Genomic DNA, 19,021 nt, shown 5'->3' with positions numbered 1-19,021 from the left:
TGAATGCTCTTCCACAGTAAGAAGAAGAGTTCCTTGTTGAGGAAGATCACTAAACAAGCATCACTACTTCACACCAGCCGGAGTTTATCTTCACTGAACCGCTCTCTGTCTTCTGGAGAAAGTGTGCCCGGTTCTCCAACTCACAACCTGTCTCCTCGGTCACCAACGCAGAGTTACAGATCCACTCCTGAGTCTGTACACTCAGGTAAAAAATGAATCAAAAGAAAAAAAAATCCACACAAACAGAAAAAAAAAAGTAGAAGATTTTTTGCTTATTGATTAATTTTTGAAGTAAAATATACAGCAGCAGGTAGGAGGTCTGTTTGTGAAGTAAAATGACAGTTGTGATGTCGATTACCTAAAGGATGGATGTATTCTCATTCATTGATTGATTTAAAAATGAAAATCCATACATCCTTTTAAGAATGTATTTGCTGTAGTACAGCATCTTTTCAATTTGATGCAAATGTGTATTGTAAGTTGCAATGTTTTTGTAGCAGTTTGACACATTTTCTGTATTAGTTCAGAGAAAAGGAATCAAAACAGTGTGGCAGAGTCATATTTGAAAATTGAATCATCTGATGGAATAGAGAGATTTGCATCTTGAGAATAGCCGTGAAACACATGGTTCATCTGCTTGGAGGGTTTTTTTTGAAAAAACGTTCTGATAGCAGAGTGTTTCTCACTATGTTCTGGTGTTATGTGACAACGATGTGAGTTTCCCATCAGAAGCCATGCAATATTACCTTGTAATATCACTGCAGTGCTTTGTGGTAACATGGCATTTTGTCTTGATTTTGCATGTTTTATTTTCAATAACTTGTTTCAATGGCCAAATATATATTAATCTTCTTAGTCTTTTTTTTTTTTTTTTTTTTTGGTCTTTTAAGTTGGTGGCAATTCTTCCCAGAGCAGCTCTCCTAGTTCCAGCGTTCCCAATTCTCCAGCCAGCTCTGGACACATCCGACCCAGCTCTCTGCATGGACTAGCACCAAAGCTTCAAAGGCAGTACAGATCTCCGAGGCGTAAATCTGCAGGAAATATCCCTCTGTCACCACTAGCTCACACTCCATCGCCAACCCCACAGTCCACATCACCGCAGCGCTCCCCATCTCCTTTACCAGGACACTCAGTTGGCAGCTCCAGTATTATTCAGTCTTTCCCAGTAAAACTACACTCCTCTCCACCACTGGTGAGACAAATTTCTCGCCCCAAAAGTGCTGAGCCTCCCAGATCTCCTTTGCTAAAGAGAGTGCAGTCAGCTGAGAAACTGGCTGCCTCGCTGTCCTCTTCTGAGAAGAAGCTGGCTTCCTCACGCAAGCACAGCTTGGATATCTCTCACTCTGAATTTAAGAAGGAGATGTTACAGAGGGATCCTAGTCTCCAGAGCTTACAAGAATCTGTGAATGAAACAACAGGTGGCAAACTTGGGCTAGCGGAAAAAGGGATGTTGCAGAAGCCGGGTTCACGGAAGTTGGGTGCTATTCGACAGGACAGGGTGGAGAGGAGGGAGTCTCTGCAAAAGCAAGAGGCCATCAGAGAAGTAGATTCTTCTGAAGATGAAACGGATGATGGTTCAGAAGATAGTCAGGACGGGAGAAGACTGGACAAGCCCCCTGACAGTGGAGACCAGGGCTCAGATTCTTTTAATGAGGATAATAAGTTTTCATCTAAATTGGAAAGCAAGGATAGTATTGAAGATGATGCCTTTCTACCTGAAGATCCAAAAGGTACAGAAGATTTACAGAAGGGAAATGGTCAAAAAGCCAAGCCTGTTTCAGAGCCACTGCAAATCGGTGTGCACCCTTCTCCATCAGAGGCCCTCCCAAGAACTTCTCCAGAAAAAATAGCTAATTCAGAAGAGCCATTCCTGAGATCAGAAACAACTGCAAAGGAATATAAATTGCCAGAAAACAAAACTTTTGAGTGTTTCGGTCCAAAAGACAAGTCTTCTGAAGCAATCAAAGACCTAGGGAGAACTACAAGTGTTCAAAAAACAGTAGATCACACAGAACATATACAATGCCCATCTATCAAACTCTTGGAACTTGAAGAAGGTGACTCTTCAGGGGCTTCGTGTGGTAAACTTGACCTGGAGGACTCTCTGCTAACAGAAAGCAGTCAGAAAAAACAGGATTCCAAACCTCTGCTGGCACTTTCTTCATGGTGTATGGCAAGCGTGAGCACTCCTCTCTCAGTAAGTCCCGCAGATCGCAGCAAGAAGGATCACAAGGAGAAGCTTCAGCCTACAGAACAGCACAGCACCTCATTTCTGTCCCCTGGAAGTGCGAGCAACATGTCCCACAAAAGTCCTAGTACTGAAAAGCAGCCCAGCTCGTCCCAGGCAGAGAGTGGTTCAACTGCCAGCAAGACGAGCCCAGCAGGTCCTGTGTCCTCCACGCTCCTCGTCCCCGGCGCTATCGAAAGAGCTCTCTCCGTGTCTCAGTTAGTGCCGCTGGCTCAGAGCGTGTTAGGCCCTTTGAAGCTCAGTATGGCTGGTTCCGGAGAGTTGGAAAAGAGAAAGGATTTCCCCCATTCGGGTGCCTCCTGTAAAGAAGAGAGAGATTCGAAACAAAAAAGACAGGAAACTTCACAAGCAGGTGCGTGTCAAGAGAAAGCCAAACTATCTAGCACAGACCGTCTGACCACAAGGAGTGGATCCTGCGCAGAGTCATTAAACTCAGCGAAGCCCTGGGAGGCGACGTGTCCTGTGGTGGCAAAAAAGGAAGCAACTTTTTGCAGTGCTAAAGCGTCTGAAGTGTTGGGAGGTAGCTGCAAAATCACTCCATCAAAAGAGCTATCCCACGCTCTTGGACAAGCAGCTCTGAGAGCCTCTCCTCTGCCAGATGGCAGCACGAGGCCCTGTAAGGAAGGGACTCTCACACTAGCAAAAAGCAAAGAGGTTGGAAATCAGTTAAAAATACAAGACTTTCCCCTGTCACATGATGGTGCTGTAAAGAAAACATAGCAGCATCCCTGGTACGCGTGGACTGGAGCATTCTACATTCAAAATAGAGACTGCATGTTTGAATTTTGTAATATACACTAATATAAAATAGAACTTGTGTACATCTATTTTTTGGGAGGGTTTTTTTCATACTGTTTTTTGTGTTTTTTCATCCTTGCTATTCTATTTTTGTACACAGTAATGCTTGCTGTTTGAGGTCTCTTTAGAACAGGGTATCTTTAAAGCAGGGCTTAAGAAACAGTTTGTTGAATTTTTTTTTATTTTTTCCCCTTCCAGTCCTTTTATGTTCCTTGAGTTTAGGGCCTGTTGTGCTCTTCCCTCTAATCCTGCCTTTATTTGAGATACCAAAATTCTGAGTACAAAAAAGGCAGTTTACTTTAAAATCTCTGCTTTTCAACCTTCTCTTTGAAATGCTATTGGAATTCACAAATTTCAAGTATTTTCTTTGAATTTACAATCCGGTGTCCTTTGACAAGGAGAAGAAAATACCCTCTTGTCCGCAAGTTATTCTGGAGCTACGAACCCTCTTTGTAAGGCCTCTTCATTACCATGTGCATTCAGTCCTGCACGCGTCTTTAGAGGATACAGAGGCAAGGGACTTGGCTGGAGGGATTGGACAGAGAGTGATCCCTGTCTTCTTTTTAAACCAATTAAAAGTACTTTTCAATGCAGTTATCAGGAAGAGAAATATCCAGTCTGTAAGCTGTTTTGGGGGGATTTTATTTTACTTACCCTTTATGGGACACATGGCAAATTTTCCCTCTGTTTTTAAAATTTTAATGATGTTTTATCTTCCTTTCTCTGGCTTCAATTCATAACTTTCCCTGCCTCAGAATAAATGACCCCAGGAGAGGGGTGCCTTGTAGGTTGATTTTAAAGTAAGAGGAATTTGTAGTCACCTGTTCTCCAGTGTGTCTCAGTCAAAGTTATCTCAGTGATAAATGACCTTTGGAGACTTTTCCTTCTCTTGGTGAGTCTAAATAGGTAGGGATTTTATTAATTTCTGAATTGGGGCTTGGGAAACTTGCTGAGTTTTCTGAATCTGCCTGTTTTAAAAACAAAAAAAAACAACTATGAAGAGCTCTGACTCCTCGAGTTCTGTGGACAAGCTGCAAGCAGACTTCAAAACACATGTGATATTTTAAGATTTCAGCTTTGATAGCTAGGTCATTTCCACCGCTGAGGTCACTTTCCATTAAAAAGTTACTCTTTGCTCTTAGGTTTAGACATTGCTTTGCTTTAAGTGTGACCAACTCTGGATAACAGTGCTCTTTGCTGAGGATTAGATCAATAATAATACACCAATAAATGTGTCGAGTGGTGATACCTATAGCACTGTAAGCCATCTCTTCATCCAATTAAAGGTTCCTCTCAATGAACGCTCCCATCATTTGTCCCAGATTGTGCTCAGCTTTTATTCTAGTCTTGTCTCAGTGTATCTCCTTGCGGATCACCCGCCAGGTCTAGTATCCTGATCACTGACTTACTCTGTTAGAAGCAGAATGACTGTGCAACAGTATTTCAAGCTAAAACCTGCATCTGTTGGTCTTACTTCATTACACTATCACCTTTTTCATTGTCTTGGTCTCCAGACTTGAAGTTTTGGTTCGCTTTCCCTAAATGCAAATATGTTTTTATATAGGAATATATTTTCTCCATCTCTTTCAACTTGATTTCAGCTCAATCCACAAATCAAATCACAAAAATCTCTGGAATCTCACCCTGCTTCCTTCTGTATAACCAGTTTCTCCTGATTATATACTTGATTTTAGCTGCTTGGATTTAATTTCTGGACCAAGTTTTGGTTTGGTTTGAACTTTTTTTTTTAAACATGTTTAAATGAGTGTTTGCTCCGTGTGTCTGTGTGAACTTATATGGTGTTGTTAATACACTAACCAAAGCCTCAACGCTCCCAGATAACACGTTAATAAATCTTGCTGTGACGGTATTGAGAGCAGAGCCTGCTGTGCTGTCTCTTTGCTCTTTTTCCTGGAATTCATAGGCTACTTGGTTTGCAGTTATAAACCACAGTATTTCCACCGTCTTGTCAGGGTCCTGGGTATCTCCAGGCTCTCAAAGCACTCTTGTTGATGAGCATTGTTCTGTGCTGATTTGGAGCAATAGCAAGTAAGGAGCAGACTTGGCAGGATCTGGTACTCATCTGGCTGGTTTTCTCCCCAATGGGTTGATCTACTAAAAAAGTGCTGAGAAAGAAGGTCTGATTGGCAGTGGTGTATATGATAAAATGGACAGGAATAGTGAAAAATTGATTCAGCATCCTGAGTCTGTGATAATTACAAAGCAAAGCCTCGAGCTTATCTCCTGAGAGCACCCAACCTTGGCGAGATGAAGACTCTATCAATTAAGTTAAGGGCCCGGAGCTGGGTGAGGACGTGGTCTGACCTGGCTGTTCCCTGGGTGTCAGGTCTCCCTTTCCTTCTCCTTGTGGTGACACAGCTGCCTCTGTGAGTGTGCTCCTGGGACATCCACTAAGGGCTCTGTGTTTAAAAAAAACTAAGGGGAAAACCGCTCTTAGGAGAGAGGGCTGGGTAACCTGGCTCATCCCACAGAGGTTGGGAGGGGGAACCTGCTGAAGATACCAGCTGTATTAGCTGCTGACTCCCTCCCTTTGCAACTGGGGGTTCCTGTGCTGAATTGCGGTTATCCTTATGCATGAAAAGAGGAGTGAAAAACCTTGCTATGTCACAGCTTTTGCCTGATTTGGCCAAAGCAGCAGCGAGGTCTGTGTTTCGTTGCCTCTTTTGTAACTACAGTACAGAAAGTGATCAGTGCAATTTTAAAAACCCTGGTTTTTTGGAAGCCAAAGCCAAACAGCATTACCAGGAAAGCATCCTAGTGAAACCCCATATCCCCTGCTCCTGGTCAGTCCTGCAATTTCCCCCAGTGTGCCAGGTGCCCTATCATCCCAGTTCCACCTTCTGCCAAATTTATCTGGTGCACCTTAGCAAAAGATTTGGGCAAAAAGACTTTTTTCTATAAAATTTTGATAATAAACCATGTAGATACACCAAGACTTACTCCTTGCTCTGCTAAGAATTGCTTAAATACCTTCTCAAATAAGCTTACAAAATGTGTCGGGGAGGAACAAGATGTTGGAAAAGCTCTGTGTGCAGAGTGAGTGTGTTCCCCAGCTCAGGATCGGGCCTGTGGTACCCAAGTGATACAGTCAGCAAGCCAAGAATTTGGCCTCCATAGATAACCCTGGGTCAGACAGGCGGGAGGTAGAAGTTGCGTGCGTGTGGTGTGCGTTTGGTGAATGAGCCGTGCATATAATCATCCAAATAAGCTGCTTTCCTGCTTCGTTTCCCTGTTTCCTTCTGTCGGCTTGGATGTGTCTCCTGCTCCTCATCCGTGTTGGGGTAACACAGCATCAGAGCTGGTTCCAGCCTCTGCTTCTGCATCCAGCTGGCACATTCCTGCCCCGTGCCTCATTTCAGTGTTATTTTTCCCTTTGTCTCTTACTGTTGCAAACTAAGAGAAATGGATGATATTTATTGTAAATATTAGACTTTAGCATTGTAATGGCCACTCCTGGGTCTGAATGTCAGAGGCCTTTGGCTGCTAATATACTAAAGAGCGCTTGCCGGGGAGGGGGTAGGAGTGACCAGTGGTTTTGGTTGCCACACTTGCATTAAGGTGTGATTTGGAGTATTTTTAATTTTTTTTTTTTTTTTTTTTTTCTGAGGAGGGGAGGATAATGTCTTTCTCTGGTTTTCTCTTACTGGATGTGAAGGATAATTCTGTACTTCTAGTAGAAGATTTGACAGAAGTGTGTGTTTATGTTGTGTTCGATTACCATATCCAGGTGGCTGTGAGAGCACCTCCTGAACTGGGCTCCACCAAGCTGTGTCACTCAGCACTTAGCTAGATAAGAGAAAGTGTGGAATTTCTGTGTTTTTAGAAACTTGAACAATTGCCACATAATAGCGGTGCAATAATTTTTATTCATGTTGTACCTGCATGTCGATGTTCAAATCCTCCTCCAAAATAAATAATTTTTTTTTTTTTTTTTACATAAATTCAAACTTGTGTGTGTCTCTTGTTTGGTCTCCCCTTACTCTCCCCGTGGTGTTGGGGGTGGCTGTGCCTTCAACCTGCCAGCTCAACCGGCTGCTTGATGGGGCAGAAAATAGCCTGCAGAGTGTCTGGGTATCGGAGTAAATCTGCCAGGCTGTTTGGGATTTTCTGCTCCATGGGCCAGATGTATGGATAAACCAAAACTTTCTACTCTGAAACTCAAGCCCAGAATTTACCATCCTCCACCAAGAGCCCCTTAAGTATATAGTGTACTGTGTCCCTGCTAAGGCAGGGTCCTCATGATCCGCCCTTACTAAAGGGGTAAAAACGTGTAAGACATGAATCTTAGCTGAGCAACAGGAGAAAAGAGCATGACAAGGAGAGGATGGGACAGCACAGCTGAACACAGTAGCCTGTGGGTGTGTGAATGGTGTGCACCATGAAATCCAGAGGGCAGTGGCTGCCAGTGGCACAGGTCCAGCATTGGCATGGATTAGCCAAACGGCATGAGGCGACAGGAGCCAGGAGCTATGTAGCCCCCTTGTGCACCCAGTTATTTAGGCTGTCTTGATAATCTACCACCCAAAACCTTTCTAAAACCAGCCCTTTTGCTTTTAACTTTTGCAGTTGTGCACTCTTCACATGGAAAAGCCTTCAAACGCTCCTTGCAATTAAAGAGCTGGGGAGGCGCCTGTGTCTGGGGGCATTGGACTCGGCCTTGTTCGCTGCTGCCAAGGATGCTCAAAATATCCTATGTCTCCATGCTCCAGAGAAGCTGCCGAGCAGAAATCGAAGGTGAAGCACAGCTCCATCCATGGGAGATTTGCAGTGCCTCTGCTGGCAGCCTCTCGCCGCTCGGTTTATAACTCCTGCCCACGCGGAGAGGGACAGCACGGATTAGAGGGATGGGAGGTGCAGAGCAAGTAGCAAAAGGATGATGTTACATCTCCTGCAGCACTAGAACAAAATGGCCTTTCTCTGGCCCGGCAAGGCTCGTGATGCCTGCAGCGGCTGCTGGCTCTGTGCAGGGACCTGGTGCAGAGCAAGGGTTGGTCGTGCTGCGCAGCTTGAGCCCAGAGCGTCGCACTCCATTGACACGGGGGGGCCAGGGCTGGAGCGCCGCTTCAGTCCTGTTCCTTGGGGACAAGCAGAGGTGTGGCAACAGGAGCTTTTCAAATTACATCTTCATGGGAACACCCAGGTTGTCTCCTTTTTTTTTTAAGACTTACTAGCTGGTGCTTAATTAGAGTTAAGTTAGTCCTTGGTCCTCCTGTAGATATTCCCCAAGTCAGACATAAATTGGTCTTGGTCCACGGCAGTTTATTCTTCCAGAGGAATAAACCACAACAAATAAGGGCCATTTTCCTCCTGAATGATGGCACACGTGGGCAGCCCAGCATGCTTTGGTGCCTGCTTGGTGGTGCTGACACTGAGATTTGAGTCCTTCCCCCAGGATCAGAAGGTGAAGGCAAGACCCCGGGTGAAGTCCCACTGCCACCACACAGGCTACCTGCAGTTTTCCTGGAATTTCAAAGAGAATTAGGGGGAAAGCTGAAGCAATCCACACGGACCCTCAGCTCTCCAGTTGACACCCTGCCCTGAGTGGAAACCTCTCAGAAACCGCAGCTGGAATTGCTGTTGGGTATACCAAATGATGACTTGTGGCCCCATCAAAATCTGGCAGCAGCAGCACTTGCTGTGCCCTGTGAGCTGAAGGGATCAGGCCTTGTCACCTCTGCAAGCCTTTTCCCTCTTTTTTGGGGCCTTTTGATAATCAGAAGAAATGGTGTGTAGTGCAGGAGTGCTGGGCTGCCTTGTGGGTGGGGGGCTGCCCTCGCTGGGGGGAAAGGGTCGCCCCACAGGAGGTTTTGGGGCAGCATCCTTCGGTGTCAGGCTGAGCGAGGGGCACATCCCCAGGGCCGGGTGGGCTTGTGCTTTCCCAGTGAACTGTGTGATGCCCCTGTGAGCTTACGGCTCTTACTTCACATGGGTTTAGGTGAGATCAGACTGGCCCAGGCTGTTTCCCCACAGCCAGGCTGACAGAATAGTGACATGTGCGATTTTGGACCCTAGCCAGTCACCGGTGTGGCTAAAAGGGGAACCCGGTTCCAAAGTGTGGATTCCCACTCTGTTCAGAGAGAGGCTGGACCGGGAAAACTGTCACTGGGCCCAATAATACCTGTCCTGTGTGAGGACAAATTTATTCTGCTTTTGTGTGCATTATAAAAAGATTTCAAAGCAGTTGGCTTCAAACTGGGGCTTTTCTGACAGAGTAAGGCGTTCTCAGGGCATTGCTCCTCTGCCCCTTCCTGGGGACTTTTCACCCTGGCCCTGCCTGGCACTTGGCAGCCACCCGTGTCCTGCAGCCGTGGGGCTGTCCCACCCCCCGCAGCCGCTGCCGGGACCTCAGGGTCTGCGCTGGTGGCAGCAGCAGCTCCAGGCCCCCAGACCCTGTGGGCTTTGCAGCCTGGGGGCTGGTTTGCCCTCAGTGCCAAGGCAGCAGCAGGCCCTGGGGATGGGCAACACACTGGGGAGGGGGTTGTAGCCACCATTGGGTGCCTGGTCCAAGTGGCAGGGTGCTGCCCAGCCGCCCCCCAAGACATGGCACAACAAGAGCCAGCAGCAGAAAGAGGCTTTGGGGCTTTGTGTGGGGGATTGGCATCTCAACTGACTGCAGGCAGGGGGCTTTGGCAGGCAGGGTTGAGGCAGGGCAGAGGGACCAAACCATGGCTACACAGCACAGAGCCCCTGCTCAAACCCCGCAGGGCCAGGGCAGAGCCAGTGGGGAGAGTGGTGGGAGCGTGGGGACGGTGCATGGCAGCATCCCTGGCAGCTGGTGGCACACGGTCCCTCTGACACAGCAGGGAGCGGGGCCAGGTCAGCCATTCCTGCCAATGCTTTTGCCTGGAATTTGTTCCAGGGATGTCACGTGTGTCACCCTGGGACTTGTCGTCCCTGCTTGGACATGTTCAGCTCACCAGGTTTAAAACCCACCCTAAAACCCGTGGCCTCCCTCCCTTCTGGAGAGCCCTGGAGCTGGGACCAGGGATGTGCTGTTAATTGCTGAGGGTATTTATGGTGGCTGATTGCTCCTCCATCCCTCCTGCTGCCCATCCCCGGGACGTGAGGGTCCCCTTCAGTGGGACAGTCTGTCTGGAGCTTTCCAGCCAGGAAAGTTGGGTTGCAGGGGCAAAATGACAGGTTTTGGTGCAGCAGAGGGATGCTGTGAGCCCAGGTGTGACAGCGGGTGGGCACAGCAAGGAATGGGACTTGAGAGGGACCTGGGGCATCTCCTGTGTTGTCACCCCAAATGTCTCTGCCTGTGCCCGCCGTGGAGCTAGGATGTGCACAGAGTGTGTGTGGGGGGAGGGGGCTGAGATTTGGGGTGATGTGCCACAGGGTTTAACCCTTCGTGTCTGGCTCTGCCCTGCACAGCCTCATTCCCCTGACCATGAAAGGCCTCAGGGCTGGCCCACAGCCACCCCCCTCTCTCCTGCCTCCATCACGTGCCAGTGGGCTTTATATTTTAAACGCTGATTAGGGCTGACCTCATATTTCAGAGCTTACTTCATAGTCACTAATGAGGGATTAGGAATGTTAAGCTAATTAGCAATCAGCAAATGAGGGCTCAGTCAAGTCTTCTCAGCCTGACATGCTGTCAATGAACGAGTTATTTGATGATTATCGTAAACCTGCTCAAACGGGCTGGCTAATTCTGATGGGCAGCAGGGAACCGGGGTGAGCTGCAGCTGAGGCGATGGGAGCCCATGGCCCCGCACAGCCCTGGCTGCTCTCCTCAGACTTGAGGGTGCAGGGTAACCGCTCCTAGAGTCAAGGGATTTAAATAAATAATCAGATTGGGTCTTTTTTCCAGCTGAAATTTATTGAGTGATAGTCCAACCTGCCCAGACTCACTGCTCTGGGACAGTCTTTTACCTTAGATAGGCCACCTAAGGAGGAATTTGGCCACCTCTGGATGCTGCTTGGCTCCGTGGTGGCCAGGACTCCCATGGCAACATCAGAGCTTGGAGCTGGTGATGAGCCCTGGTGACGTATTAAGTCTTTGAGCTTGGCTTATGGTGGGAGTTGCAGCTGCATTTTGGGGTGCTGCCCCATAACAGACACCCCCCATGCCCCCAGCTTCTTCCAGGGCCAGCCCTGGGGGGCTGGGAGCTGATGGAATTGGGGTGGCAGGACTGCCAGCACCAGCCCAACATGGCAGCCCTTTGAAGGGGAAGGAAGATGCTTGCTCGCCATCACCTCTTTATCTTGTGTTAGTGCTGGATCCTGCCTTATACTTACAGCTGGGCCTGAGCAACCTGCACAGCTGGGGAGAAACTGCTGCATTTTTTGCTTGCATGGTGGAAACAGAAGAGGGACCAGGGGAAATAATGTGTGTGCCTCAGCTTGGGAGGCAAGACCTGCTGCAGGCAGCAGTTCTGCCCGCATGCTTGCCCTGCCCCAAAAACACCCTCCTGCAAAACCTCTGTACTGCTGGGAAGCCTCCTCCCGGGCCAGCCGGAGCAGCTCGGCTTTCGGCTGGGTTTCAACTCCCTGGGTCGTTAATTATCCTGTTATTTTCATTTACTCCCCCACCCCACCCTCCGCTCCAGCAGGGAAGCACGGCAGCCAGGAGGCGTGGGAGGTAAGCTTAGCAGAGCCCTGATCAATAATTCACACTGGAACGGGGAAAAAAAACCCAAACCCCAAAATATCAAATCCCAGAGCAGTTGTGGAAATGTAGTGGAGGGGGAAATGAATGGGACTAACTGGCTGTTCTGGCTTCGGAATGCACAAAGGTTGTGGGGGTGTTGGGCTCTGTCTTAGCTACTATTTCTCCATTCTTTTCAGTGTATTTAAACCCCAGAGAAATCCAGCTCCACACCTGTTGATGGCCCGTGGGGACAGGGGTCTCAGTCATCTGCCCAGGACATGCTCCTGCTCTGCCAAGGGGCAGCAGGTGAACAAGGGAAGGGATGGAAGGGATGGGGACCGGTGGCATTGCTGCCAGGACAGTGCCACTGTGGAGGAACAGGTCTCTGAGGATGGGAGAGTTGCCTCCTCCCTGGCCACATCAGTGCTTTATGCTGGGTGATGCCAAAAGGGGCTGTTTTCAAACCTGGATATGGGTGTCAGGGTGGTGGCAAAGGCTTGTGGATGGATCCAGGGCAAGGACTGGTCAGGGATCTCCTATTGCTCCCTGAAGCCCATTTTCCTGCCCTTCTGGGAAAAAAAAAAAGCAGCTGGAGGGGACAGAAGTTTCCTTCTTACAGAGGCTCAACGCTGGCTGGGACCTGGGGCCATGGCCCCCCCTGCCCCTCCAGCCCTCGATGGGGAGCATCTGCTGGGGATGGATCCATCCTGCCCTGCGGCCGTGCCCTTCCCCGTGTGCCACCCCAGCTTGGCAGCCTGAGCGCTAAAAACAAGGAAAATGCAGGGGATAACCAGTGCCTAAATATATCCCTTCTTTAATTAGCACCAGGCAACTGCCTCGCAGTCACGTCCGTCTGCCCGCTAATCCCACTAAGCTGTGCCCACGTCAGAGGGCTCCCCCGAACAGCCTCCCCCGAGCTCTGGCCACGGGAGCACCCTGGCCGCTGGCCGGCTTATTCACACTGGCCCTAATCGGGGCCTCGGCGTGAGAGCGGCTGCTGGGGATGGCCCGGCAAGGGCGGGAGGGCTGCGTGAGTGACTGCGGGTTAAATCGTTGTGGAGGGGTCAGCGGTGAGGTGGGGAGCATCGGTACTCCTGGTCCTGAGATGTGTGAGATGGAGGACTGGGTGCTGCGTGCCGGGGATAATGATGCCCTGGGTCAGGAGCACCCACAAGCTGCTACATTTTCCTGTGCAACTCATCCCTCCTCCCCTTTCTGTCTCTGGTCTGAAATACCTGTGGTTTCCCCAGACCGGGGCTGGCTGAGAACCTCTCCGGCACTGGGATCCTCTCCCACATCATTGCCCAGGGAGCTCTTATGTGTAGGGCTGCCACTGAGTTCAGTGGGGTTGGGCCTGGGAGAGCATCCTGCTCCCCCAGATCTCACCTGGGAGCATCCCTGGCTCTCCCTGGTGCTCCCCTGGGGAGAGCATCTATTTATCCATACCCAATATTTAACCCATCATAGTTTCATCAGGCTCTGTGGTCCTTCAATCGGGTGATGTGGTGAAAGCCTGAGTTACGCCATGGCTCTGGCTGCCAGTTTTAGCACCCTCTTGCATTTCAAATACATACATATAAATATATATATTTCTGGTTTGCCCCCTTGCAAGGACACTGTGTGCCAGCAGAGAGGTGTGCAGGGGAGGATGGCTAAACCCATGGGCCTGGTGGCTGCAAACTCCTCTCTGGTCAGCAGCTGGCTCTTCCCCTTTCCTAAAAGGCCAGATTCCCCCCAAAGCTGGCTCCTGGAGGCTCTGCAAGCAACATAATGCAGGGGCTGCATCCTGGAGGCATTTTCCGTCAAAGTGTATGACCAAGCCACCCCCGCTGATGTCAGCAAGGACACAGGTCTTGCCGGGCTGGGAATAAGTCTGGGCTTTGCCCTGGCAACCCCTGTTAATCCTGGAGGAGAATGTCTCCGGGAAAGGTGCTGCCCTCCCAGGTCACTAAATGAGCCCACGTTGCTGCCTTTAATCTCCCAGCCTGAGCCCAGTCCCTGGGACTGAGCCAGCAGCTAACCCTCTAAGCTGGCTCTTTTCTGCAGCATCTGTCTCCTCGCTGGACTCCTGAGCTCATGGCCTCTCTGGGGCCAGATCCTGACACCTCAGGCACAACCCAGGGCATGTGCACATCTTCTCCCTGTCCCTGCCTCAGCTTCCCCTTAGTGGTGCAGTCCCAGAGGGGTGCTGTACCCTCAGTCTCCTCACTCTGCTGGGTGCAGGATGCTCCCCCAGGGCTGCTGGACTGTCTGGGGAAGGCAGCCGTGCTGGGACAAAGCTCCACATGAGCTGCAGATGTTTGCCAGGCCTTTTGGTGGGACACACAGTGCCCTGGAGCCTTGTCCTGGGGTTTGCCTCATGGGGAGGGTCTCAGTCACCCGTGGTGGTGCTGGGCTGAGACCGGACAGCACAGGGGTGGCTGCGCTGCTCTGCAGCAACCACTTTGTCAAACGGAAAGTTTTCCAGCCAGGATATAAAATTTCATGTAGTCCTTTCCTCCACTTGCCTCTATGGGAAAACCCCGGGTGGTGAGAAATTGCAGTGCTTGGATTTTCCTGGGCAGAAGGAAGACACAACAAAATGAGCCCAGGGATGCTGCTGGCTGCACATCCCCAACCCTTCTCAGGAGTCGGGTGCCACAGCCAGCCCTCAGCCCAGCTCTGGGTGCCACCTGCTCAGATGCCTTTTGGTTGAAGTGCAGCACCCAGGGCTGTTATGCTGCCCTCCAGCCTCTGCTGCTTCTGCGTTGTGCCCTCCCATGGTTTTGGGTCCAGTTCATGGATGGCAGCTGCCAAAAAAGTCGTGCTGATCCTGGCATCTCTCTGAAGTGCCAGGGGTGGCTTTGGGGAAGGGGTGCCTCAGCCCCAGCCCTTCCCAGTTACTGATGGGGGAGAGAAGCCACTTTGCAGGGAGCAGGGCTGGGGTATGGACCCGTCTTTGCTTCCAGCAGGGAAGGGGAAAGGAAGAATCCAGGGCCCTGAAAAAAGCGGATGTTGCAGGAGTTCATGAATAAAAAATGCAGGAGCGGCATTCCTGGGAGGAGGCAGCTTCCAGGGATTGCCATCCATGTGCAGCGTTGTCCTGGTGCAAACCCAGAGCCGAGCTGCTGCTGGGGCTTCATCCTGTGCTCCTTCATCACCCCACCCTGCTCCCTCCCAGCTCTGGTGCTGGGGCAGCACCTTTCCCTGACCCTCGGCTGCGATTTTTGGCTTTACAGGCTGACACCTGAAGCACGACCTCGCCAGGGCTGGCGCTCCCTGGCCCTGACTCCTGCTCACCGCACTGCTGGCTCTGCTGAGGATGTTTGAACAGTTTCAGTCAGTCCCCAAGAAAAACAGACCGAAGCAGAGCGCGGGCGCCTTCTGCAAACAGGGCGGCATTAAAAGTCCATTTCCTCTCCATCCCCATCCTCTCATCCTCCAATGGCCGCAGTTGCTTTGCTGGAATTGAAAAAGAGAAGATTAAAATGGGTTTTTAACGGTTTCCAGCCCCAGGTTTGCTGCTGTGCCACCCCGGGCAGCTTCCCTGCTCGGCTGCTCACCAGTCATTGTAAAAGCGAATGGGCTCCTGTTGCCTCCCTCCTGCCCTCGCCCGTCATTATAGAAGTTGATGCAGATGCTGGAGCCAGCTCGTTAATTTTGGAGCTGTTATTAATTAGGGTGCTCCTTAACCCTGCTGGTACCTTTGGGTTTGCCCACGAGGCTGTTTGGGGATGCTGGGGAGGGGGGGCGCTGCTCATCCGGGGTGGGGGGAACCATGCTGCTCCCCAGCACTGCCTAATTTCTCTATTTCTCTATTAAAAAGACGATTATATTAAGAGGATGAGGAGGGAAGCAGGGTCTCCTTGTGCCCCCCCCCCCCCCCCCATTGTCCACCCAGCAGCTACATTTCCACTTACTGTCTTTCCCAGTTGCTTTAGCCATGAAGCGTTTTTGGGCCAGGAGGAATTTCCTCCCACCCCCGACCTCTTTCCCAAGCCTTCAGCCAGATGCAGCACCACCCAGCAGAAAGCTGTGGGGCTGTGGCTGCTGTCACGGGAGGAAAACTTCGCTTTGGGATGTAAACTTTTAAATGCAAGGAAATGGTTGTGGAGCAATGCTGTGGAGCAGCCGAGCTCCTGCCCTGCCTGCACTGTGCTGCCAGATCAGGCCTGGGGGGCACAGGCAGCCCATCCAGCTGTTTTGCAGCTGGATGGAGACCCCGCTTTTCCCCAGGAAAATCTCCAGCCTCTGGAGTCAGGCCAGCACTGCCCATGCAGCCAGCAGCATGAGGCTGGCTGTTTTGATGAGAATCCCCATCTTGCACCCAGGAAAACGTACACGTTTCAGCTCTGCTTTTCCGTCCTTGTACTGGGGAGGCAGGAGGTGGCGATGGGACAGGAGTGATATTCAATTGATGGGAGACCAAGTGTGAATTTTTGGGGGTCTTTGGGGTTTGGTAGCTTGAGCTGGTGTGAGATTGTAGTTGGAGCTGGACTGGTGCTCCTTTTCCTGACTGCCTGCTGGGGCCATCCTGCCGCGGGGGAGGAAACGCACACGCCTGTGGAGGCACACCCCAAATTCAGGGCAACCTGGCCCATCCTGCCCCAGTTCCTGCTCCCTGGGGAGCAGGGCTGGGACTCTGCCAGAACTGCCCCAGACCTCTGGGGATGCTCTGGCCAGACACTGGCAAAGCTCCAGGGGTGGCTTGCCCCAGGAATACACACTGGGGACTTTTGGGGCAGGTGCTGCACCTTGAGTACAGGAGGATGATGCTCCTTTGTGGTCTGGCTGCTGGATGTGGCATCTGCTGCTCAGAGACATGGGGATGCGCTCCAAATATTGTTGAGGCTCATGGGCCAAAAGAAAGCTGCAAGGATGTGCCTGAGGATGCTTGGGGATATAGTGACAGAGACAGAAAACACCCTGTGGTGCCTGGAACCTCATCAACACGGCCCACCCCTGCTCCAGCACATCAGGGCTGCTCCAGCCTCCTGGAGCTGTGGCTGCCCCTCGGCACGGCTGGGACCTGTGGCATCAACCAGCTTGAGGGTCAGCAGCATATTTCTACCCGGGGAATACCCACCGCTCCTCCCAGAGAGCTGGCAAGGAGCATCCTCCACATCCCTCACTTCGGAGGCACCAACCCATCCCTTGGCAGGGGGAAAAAACCACCATTCCCCCAGCATGGGGCTGGCCTGGGCTGCTGCTGTTTGGAATTCCCTCACCCCACTCACACTGTGGCAGTGGTGGGGGATAGTGGGGTGCTCTGGCTGGATGTGGGTGCTGGAGAGGAGGGGGAGACCCTTTTGCACCCGCAGGTGCTCCCCTGGAAAGCAAAGTGCTGCCGGCAGTGGGCAGGGCTGGGGTTTGGCCGGCATCCCCACACACAGCCGGTGATGGATTCCAGATGGCCCGTGGGTGCATGGGCCTCGCCGTGGCGTTTTTTCGGCAGCTGGGCTGCAAGAGGGTCCTGTCCAAAGGCAACATCCGTCAGAAGAGGGCTGGTGGGGCCAGGAGAAGGAGGAGGAAGAGGAGGGGTGGTTGTTTCATTCCCTTGGCCGCCAGCTCATAGGGCAGCGGTGGCCTTGCAGGACTGACTCCATTTCTCCATGTCTCCTCCCATCCCTGTGCTGGAGGCTGGTGGCAGCAAAGACACGTTTCCTGCTGCCTAGAAATATTTGGGATGTGGGCAGCGGGCAGGGGAGGTTTGGCCTGCCTGCCTGGCCGGGGGGTATCGCGTGCACCCCATGCCATGTGGGTGTATGGGCTCGTGGGGACCATCCCCTGTGCTGCAGGAGGGGAGAGCCTGGGGCTGGGCATGGCTTCAGCTGGGGTGGGGGGGCCTGTGCCCTCCCTCCATGTTTGGGGTGGCGGGAGTGGATTTTAGACAGAAAAACTGGCTGGAAATCCATCAGATTTGGAGGCTGGACAGGAGGAAGATGCTTGTCCTTATCATCTGAGGTGTCTGAAAGGCCACCCGAGTGTGCAAGCCCCCAGGTCTTCTGGAGGGGTCATAGTCTGGGAGGAGGGTGCACAGCCGTGGAGCTGTTTGTGTTTCCCAGCTGAGGGAGATTGTAATTTATCAGACAGATTCAGAAACCAACCTCTGAGCCAAAAATGATGGTGATGGACACCTGTGCCTGCAGTGAGCCCCAGGGGAAGAGATTTCTCTCCCTTGGAAAGACCCTTGGGTGCAAAGGAGGGGTGCAGTGTCCTCAGAGGGGCTGTAAGAGCCATACCCTGGGGTGCTGCACCCAAAATCCCTTGCAAGGGTCCATGAATCACCTTCACCTTGCTCCCAGCAAGAGATTTCCTTCCCAGAGCAGCAAGAAATTTCTCCTAGAAATTATAAACACTCATAAAAATTATGCCTTGAAGTAGGAAGAAAAAAAATAAGAGCAACACGGAGGAGGAAAGAAAAAAACCCCAACAACCCGCCCCATGCCTGGGATCAAAGCTAGATGCCGTTTGGAAGCCCTTAGACAGAAATATTCCCCGGTTTCTTTGGCCAAGCCGCTGCCGTGAAAGGCCGCTTTGTTCCTGGGGGCCTCGGACTCACGTTTGCCCCTGTGGACTTCGCTCCCCAGCAGCCGGGGAGGCTGCGCGCTGCTGCCATGCCAGCTCTGCCAGGGCAGGTGCCGGGAGCCAGCGGGGACCAGCCCAGCTCTGTCTCGGCGGCAGCGCTTTGATGGGCACAGGGGTGCAGGGTGAGGAACCACTGCTGCTCCTTTCCCCGCCTGCCCGCCCACCACTGAGGGCAGGTATAAAATACCCAGAGCTATTTATTCCGTGAGTGATGTGTGTCCAAGTGCCCTTACATTCCTGCTCACCCCCTCTTCCGCTCTGATTCCTGGCTTTGCCTCACGTCTTCCCAAACTTTAGGCCAAAGTTACATTTGTTTTTTTCACTCTTTTTTTTTTTTTTTTTTTTTTAAGCTATTTTTGTTGTCCTGGCCTATTTCATAAGCTGCACCACTCCATGAAACTGGAATTTCCCTTCCTTTCCCTGATTCTATGTGTGGGGGCTCATCACCCCTGTAGGGCTGGGAACAGCCAGGTTTGCCCAAAGTTCCACTTGCCAGAAGTAAGGAGAAATGGGGTCTCACATCCTCCAGGTCCTGTCTCCTCCAGGTCCCAAATCTCCTGGGTCCCAAATCCTCACATCCCCCCTGGATCTGCATACCCAAGGTCCTGCATCCCCCTGGACCCACGTCCCCAAGATCTCACGTCCCCAGGCCCCACATCCCCAGCTCCCCCACTCCCTAGAACTGATGCTGAGTCTAAGTCCCTTTAACTCTGAAACGTCCCACATCAAGCCAGTTTAAACCCTCTTCAGGTCTTGGATGTGGTCATGTTGACTGGTTTTGGTGGATCTAACGC

General features: G+C 51.4%; 1 protein-coding gene across 4 annotated transcripts in view; it reads left to right on the top strand.

Moving 5' to 3' along the window:
- The window catches only part of MAST2 (microtubule associated serine/threonine kinase 2), a 199,648-nt gene extending 192,648 nt beyond the window's left edge, over positions 1 to 7,000 (top strand). For all 4 annotated transcript variants that reach the window (XM_074906296.1, XM_074906295.1, XM_074906298.1 and 1 more), the window contains 2 exons: positions 18 to 205; positions 891 to 7,000. In XM_074906296.1, the coding sequence (XP_074762397.1) occupies positions 18 to 205; positions 891 to 2,968 (2,266 nt within the window). In that variant the 3' untranslated portion in view covers positions 2,969 to 7,000. The remainder of the gene's footprint in view (positions 1 to 17; positions 206 to 890) is intronic.
- Positions 7,001 to 19,021: the final 12,021 nt, after the last annotated feature.

This window comes from Athene noctua, chromosome 5, assembly GCF_965140245.1.
Source record: "Athene noctua chromosome 5, bAthNoc1.hap1.1, whole genome shotgun sequence".
Taxonomy (NCBI): Eukaryota; Metazoa; Chordata; class Aves; order Strigiformes; family Strigidae; genus Athene; species Athene noctua.
This window is presented reverse-complemented; position numbering and strand designations above follow the sequence as displayed.